The sequence below is a fragment of the Tupaia chinensis genome, unplaced genomic scaffold, assembly GCF_000334495.1.
Source record: "Tupaia chinensis unplaced genomic scaffold, TupChi_1.0 Scaffold000037_4, whole genome shotgun sequence".
NCBI classification, from domain to species: Eukaryota; Metazoa; Chordata; class Mammalia; order Scandentia; family Tupaiidae; genus Tupaia; species Tupaia belangeri.
In genome coordinates this window covers 1,742,668-1,749,477 of record NW_006159487.1, presented here as the reverse complement: position 1 = coordinate 1,749,477, position 6,810 = coordinate 1,742,668, and the positions used below count along the sequence as shown (strand labels likewise).

The window sequence follows — 6,810 nt, the reverse complement described above, 5'->3', positions numbered from 1 at the left end:
AGCCAGCGCCTCGCGTCGCTGCAGTCAAGCCTGTCCCCATGCCCCCAGCCCGGGCTGCGGGAGGGGTGGGGCGGAGAAGGCCATGGCCTGGCCTGGCTGGCTGCTGGCCAGAGAGCCCAGAAGGGCCTTCAGAGGTCAGGCCCCCGCTGGGCCCTCCTCTCTGGACACCGCCCCCAGCCTGGCGCCCTGCTTTTTCAGCACTTCCCTGGGGGACACGCGGTTAAGCACACCCACCCATGGCCACTGAGGAATTTGCCCTCAAACAGCAGCATCGGCCTAAACTGTACATTTCCGGAGAACACCCAACACCCCTCCTCTGCCTTGGAGCTCTGCTGTGGCGGCACAGCGCTGTCATCCCGCGTCCGGCCCTGATGGCCCTTGGGCACGTGTGGGGGGCCCATGACAGTTCATGTGTGTGCTTCTCGCTCCATCGTATTGCCCAGCTAATGGGCTCCGGCTGCCCTGAGGGCCTTCCACACCTGGCTCGTCAGCTTGGCCGGAGTCTGCTGTGTCCTTTTGCTTTCTGCTGCTCAGCTCACCCCCCACAAGCACGCTTACAAATTTCCCTTTGATATGTTCAACAGCCTCTAAGGGATGCGGCTAAATAAACTATTAAGTTTAGAAAGGAAGAGCCCACGGAGCAGACACCTACTGATCTGTACAGCTCGGCTGTCAGCGCCCAGGTGTGGGCACCTGCCAGCACAGCCCTACCCGTTTCCCTGCCGCCTCCTCTTGGTCAACACCAGGGATAGCTCCTTAACGCTAACATCCACGTGCAGACTCCAGCTGGAAAGCGCCTTGCCGTCAGCAAAGACCCCAACACCTGGCAGGCTGACGAAACGCTGAGGGTCCCAGGAGACCTGCCTAGGGTCCAGAGACTGAAGAGTCCTGACTGCTGGACGCACGCGTGCCCGCACCCTCCGTGTAACGCCTGCACACTGCTCTACCTGCACCACTCCTGCAGCTGGGCCTGGCATGTGTGCCCCTCCAGGGTCGCAGGCTCCCGGAGCCCTGGTGGCACCCTCTGCTGTACCCCCACGGCTGCTGTACCAGACCTAGATAAACTCATGTTGCTGTCCTGCAGGAAATGGAGTGATTTGAGTGTGGGTTTCCTGACAGGTGAAAGACCGAAGGTCCTCTGGAGGCAGTGTCTGTGACCTTGGCCTCTCCTTCGCAGTGGGACTCACAACAGCTCTGAGCAAAGGCAGGCTCAGGGTGACGAGAGCTCGTTAGAGGAGAGGCCGCGATGCGAGCCAGGTGCCCGTCCTTGTTAGAAAATGCACACGCCAAAATAATAATGATAAACGGGCATGTGTGCGCACCGCCCAGCCCCTCCGTGCGCTGTGTTTGTTTTCTAGGCAGTGCAGACACAAACTACGGTCCAGTCAGGTTATATTATCTCCCCATGCCCGAAAGAGTCTAGAGAAGGCCAACATGCTTATCCGTTCTCCAACTCAGAGCCTCTCACCGCCCACGCTGGCTGGCAGAGGCCTCCTGGGGAGATGCCCCGCCCCCACGGCCCCCTTCCAGGTCCCATCCAGCCCAGCCTCCTCCGGCCCCTGTGAGGGCAGCGCATGCATGCATACACTCGTGCATGCATGCAGCGTCCTAGACTTCACTCCCGCTGGGCAGCACCACGTCCGGGCACAGTCACGGCCCCGAGGCTCCTGCTCGAGATGTGTTTTGGTCAAGAATGGTGACAAAAGCCGAATTCTCACTATTGGGGAAAGAAAGAACGGAGCAGCTCTCTCCCACCCTCCGCGGCATAGACCCCCTTTCTCCAAGTGTTTCCTCTCTAATTACGACCTGTTTCTCCTCCCTCCCCCGCCCCAGCGCAGTGAAAGGAGCCCTTCTGTCACTCGCCACTCCCTGCTTGCAAGGCGCGCGGTGGGAGGAGCCGCCCGCCGGAGGAAGCCGTGTGCTCCGGATGCCAAGAGCCAGAGAATGGATCTGCTAGGAGCAGGGACGCTGCTGACGACCCCGGCTTCCTGAGGCCGCTGAACGCAGGCAGCTCCTCTCGGCTGGCTGGCTGCAGACGCCCGGAGGCAGCCCGACCGCAGACACCGAGGGACGGGGACAGACAGATGGTCAGCGCGCTCCCAGAGGACCAGCGGCAGAGGCTGAACCCCGCGAGCCGCCCAGGGCCAGAAAGTAACTGCACAGCAAGTTGCCTCCGGCTCGCCCTCCCGAGGAATGAGACCGCTGCAGCTGGACCTGCTCTTGCTCTGCTTCTTCCTCTTCAGCCGAGGTAGGACCCCGCGCTGCCTCGAGTTGGAGAAAGTCGGCCGTTGTCAGGGCGCGGGAGGCTGTGGGCAGGAATGTGGGCAGCTCTGAAACTCGCTGATGGATGCGCTGCCCGCGGGAGCTGCACTGGCACTGCCTCTTCTTTGCAAATGCAACAGAATGGCCCTGTTTATATCCTGGAGAAGGAGGGAAGGGCGCGGGAGCTGCGCGTTCTGGCTTCCTTGTCAACATCCAGCTCAAACTCTCCATGCAGACAGCTCCTGTGCTGGGGGTGTGTTAATGAGGCAGTCAGTATCTGGGCCTGTGCCTCCTCTCCTTTAGACCCGGTTGGGAAGGGGAGGTAGGCAGGAGGGCTTCCTATCGGTGGGCATCTGGGCTCCAGAGAGGTTTCTGGCAGGAGTGAGCAGTGTGTTCACCAGGAGTGTGAGCACCTTGCTGTTGCAGGAGGAGCTGTGATTACGGAATGTTCTGGGGGAAATTCAGTGCGGGGAACCGGTAGAGTTTTGCTGAATGTCGTGGACTTCCTGAGTGGGGCTGGGCTCTGGCTGCGCCGTCCAGGATCCAGGGCTGTAAAGTGCAACCTGACCCTGACGCCCAGGTGTCCTTTCTGCAGCCCAGCAGGGGCCGAGCCCGCGGGGGCTCCTGGAAAGAACTTTGGCCCTCTGGGCTCTCTGCCAGGGCAGCCCTGGGGCTAGTGGTAGTGGAAGGTGAGCAGGAGGATTCAGAGAGGGCTCCTGGGTGCCCTCTGAGGCCAGGGCAGCAGAGTCACCTGTGGCACTGAATCGTAGACAGTCTCCTTCCTGCTCCTCGGGGGTGCCCTCGTACCCCTGCCATCTGAGGCAGCATTTGTGCAGCCGGCTCAGCTCCTGGAGGGAGGGACTCAGAAAAATCCACAGCAGAGCACGTCCATCTGTTGATTAAATGAAGGGTAAAAGTTTTCGAGAAAGCAGAGCTCCGCCATGGCTGGCTGGCTTTGCAAGCAAACAGCAGGTCTCCTCCCTCATGAGGAAGCAGCAGCAGCAAGCCACAGCCAGGCCCTGCTCCCCAGCTCCGCCGGCTCCTACGGTCACTGCAGACTCCTTATCAGTGCAGCTCAACTTTGCTTACGACCCTGATTAAAGCTGGTCTCCCCGGGGAGTGTGTGTCTACCCGTGTCTGTGTGTAAGTGCGATGTGCACACACGTTCATGCATTCAGATGGCTGTGAGCAGCTCACCGGGCTCCCCACAGCAGCAAGATGAATTGCCTTCCCTGGAGTTTCCAGGCTGAGTGAATAAGAGCTGTCTGAGAGCCCTGCTCCAGGGAGGGCTCGGTCCTCCCTCCATTGTGCGAGCACCTTCTGTCTCGGGTACGTGTGTGCTAACTCAGGCCACAGTCTCTGCTGCTCTCCAAGCCCCTCGGGGAGCCGCAGGTCGCATCTGAGAGAGGCTGAGGGACTCTTCCCACCGCCCCTGCCCTGGCATGCACAGGCTTCTGTGTGGGACCAGGACGCATAGCAGTGGGTCTTGTGCTCTGAGCTGCTCGATCCGTGATCCTCCACACGGGCGTAAGGAGCCCCAGGCGTCTGAGAGCCTCGATGGCTGCCTGGCCATCCCTGTGTGTATCTCCCACGTCGCTCACCCCCTCCTCAGTATGGGGCTGCTTCTTGACTACCTCGTGTGACTCTAAATACTTACCATGTAGGTTAAATGCCCCGTCCATCTTCCCGAGCCCGAGGGCACCGGCAGCGAGCCCAGCCCCACACAGCGCGTTGGGCCTGTCAGTGCCTTAGTGTGGCCCACTGCCCACCCGTCCCAGTGGCAGCGGCATGGGCCACAGGGCCCCAGAGCAGCTCAAGGACCAACAACGAGACCCGAATGGACACAGCCCGTCAGAACACCCTGCGTCTCTGGGCTTTGTCGATGCCGCGAACAGACAGCCTCTGACCACAGGAGTTAAGGGTCTGCGGGATACGGTCCGTGGATCCTGGTGCGACATGACACGGCTCTCTTTGGCCTTGACCCATGGACGTGTTTGGAATGCAGGTGTCATCTGGAGTGTTCGCCCTGCCCCCTCGTGCCCGCGCCCCGCGCTGTGCCCCGCTCCTGCCCGGTGCGCATCTGCTCCCCCAGGGTGCAGGAGGGCTGGCCCACGTGGCTCTCGATGGCACCTCTGTTGTCCCCCTGGCTGAGGACTGAGGTTGCAGCCTCCCCTGGCCTGTCCTCCCCCTCAGGTCCACACACCGTTCCCCCAGGATGCTTTTCCATGGAACATGCAGACGTGGGAGTAGCCCCCACATGGAGAAAACACATGCTCAGGGCTCTTGTAGGGCTTCACTGGCACCCATGACACGGCTGTCTGCTCTCCAAGCCCCTCCAGCAGGCACTGCGTGTCCCTCTGGAGTGTCCCAGAACACTGCCCAAGCTCCCTGCTCCACCGTCAAGGTCCCCGCTGGAGCTGTGCTCGGGGGCTCCAGTGGCACAAACGCGAGGCACTCCCAAGGTGCACCCATCTGGTCCTCCTCCGTCTCTGCTCTAGCCCGTGAGAGGGCAGGTCAGCGCACGGCTGACGTGAGGAGCACACTGAGGCTGGTATTTCAGTCCGCACTGTCACTCAATGGGGTCACGTAAGTCCCCGTCTTTCTGAGGGGCACTAGGAAGGCACAGTGGCTATCCCCATCTCCATCCTGCTGGCGTCAGGCCTGGCTCCCAGCGAGGGCACGGGGTGGCCAGTGTGTGCGGTCGGCCCTTCTCTCTCACTGGGGATGTCTCTTCCCTCCGCTGTCCAGACGGCCATGCTGGACAGAGGGACGGTGGCTTCCCATGGAGCAGAGGCATGGCCCAGCCTGGGAGAGCGGTCAGCTCTCTGTCATCTGCAAGCTCAGAACCGGCCGTGTTTTCCCTGCACACCTCAGCTCGCCGCCTCCTCCCTGCCCCACCCTCCCTGCTCCCCCACCGACACGCGCGTCCTCCAGGGATACCGTCCTCTTGGGGCTGGCGCCTCTTGAGCCCTGAGACAGCCTGGGGCGTGCGTGGCAGTGACACGCCAGCGTGCGTGTCTGCTCCAGGTGCTGGAGGCGCGCTCCCCGCCGTGTGCGCGGGCGTTCCAGGACCTGCTGGTTGCCCCATGGCCCTGCAGTCTGGAGACCCCAGGCCCGCGGAGCCTCTCGGACTGTGCATCACACAGCCTGAACATGCCGGCCCAGAAGTGAGACTCGTTCCCCGGCCCGTGGCACCCTTAGACAGGCTTTGTCGATGTGTTGTCTCTGAAAGACCCCCCGATTTTTCCCATCTCGCTCACATGGAGGTTCCCGGTGGCCAAATCCCCAAACGAACAAAACTGCATCAGGCAGATCAAAGACTGAGACAGCGAGGCGAGTGCTGGCGCTGGCTGGCAGGGGGCCTGGTGTGGGGTGCCACAGCAGGAGGCTCCACCTGCCAGCACCGGGAGCCTGAGCACACCAGAGGCAGCAGGCCAGAGGGGTGGCCGGGTCTGGGTGGTGGGGGACAGCACAGGAGGCTTGGAGGAGGAGCCGAGTGGACAGCAACTTTGGAAACACGTGTCCCACCCAAATACGCCCTGTAGCTAGGACCAGGCAGGAAGGCTGCCGTCTGCCAGCCCGAGTGGTGTGGCGTCCGGCCTAGAGAGTCCTGTCTTCTGTCCCAGAACGTCAGTGCCCAGGGGGCGGGGTGTGGGCCCTTCTCTAACAGAGCTCCTGGGTGGGGAGCTGGGCCTGATGGTGGCCAGGGGCGTGGCTACAGCATCTCCTGCCTGGCAGGGTGCTCCCATTTGCCAGCCAGGCCTGAAGGATGGAAGAGAAACTCCTGGGGAAGCAGAGGGCGTGGGGTGGGGTCCATGCCTTCACATTGCACTGAGAGGGCCCCTGGGGAGGATCTGGCTGGGAACATGGCACAGAAGCCAGGGCAGGGTCCCAGGGCACACCCCTGCCTGGATCAACCAGAGCGGGCGGAGGCCAGGCCCCGCGGGAGAGCAGCGGAACAGGGACTTGGCCTGAAGATGCATGCATCTTTTTGTTCAGCCCAGTGGGGTGACTTGGGCAGCATTGTGTTACAGCCCCAAAAAAGCACATGAATAATCCAGAGTGAATGCAAGAGATTTCAATAGCAAAATAACAACAATACTAATGACCCCTTTGATTTGCGGAGGACTTTTCTTCCAAGGAGATAAAAAGATAAACTGTTTTGGAAACAGTAAGGAGGAAGGGGGAGCTGTGGTGAGGGAGGGGTGGGGGAGAGTCAGGGGCGTCAGGGGTCTGGGTGTAGGGCAGGAGGGCTCTCGGGCACGGTGTTTCAGCTACAGCCAGGCCATGGAGGACGGCCAGGGGACCGTCAGGTGAGAAGCCGGGGCAGTGTTTGTACCGGGCCAGTCAGGGGACCGAGAGGCACCAAGCCCATCCAGTGCTGGGAGAAGCCTGCCTGAAGGCCACGGAGGAATTCAGGGGGCCCACACTGTCCCCTTGCCACCACTGCCCTCCGACCACCACTGCCCCCTGACCACCACTGCCCTCTTGCCACCACTGCAGTCCTGAACTCAGGGGTGGTGCTCGGACAGGGTGGCCCGACCCCGT

The 6,810-nt window shown here is 61.9% G+C and overlaps 1 protein-coding gene across 1 annotated transcript in view; it reads left to right on the top strand.

The window, feature by feature from the left end:
- The first annotated feature begins 1,370 nt into the window (after nucleotides 1–1,370).
- The window catches only part of KIRREL3 (kirre like nephrin family adhesion molecule 3), a 395,674-nt gene continuing 390,234 nt past the window's right edge, over nucleotides 1,371–6,810 (top strand). Inside the window, exon 1 of the mRNA XM_006140642.3 lies at nucleotides 1,371–2,248. Within this exon, the coding sequence (XP_006140704.1) occupies nucleotides 2,194–2,248 (55 nt within the window). The 5' untranslated portion in view covers nucleotides 1,371–2,193. The remainder of the gene's footprint in view (nucleotides 2,249–6,810) is intronic.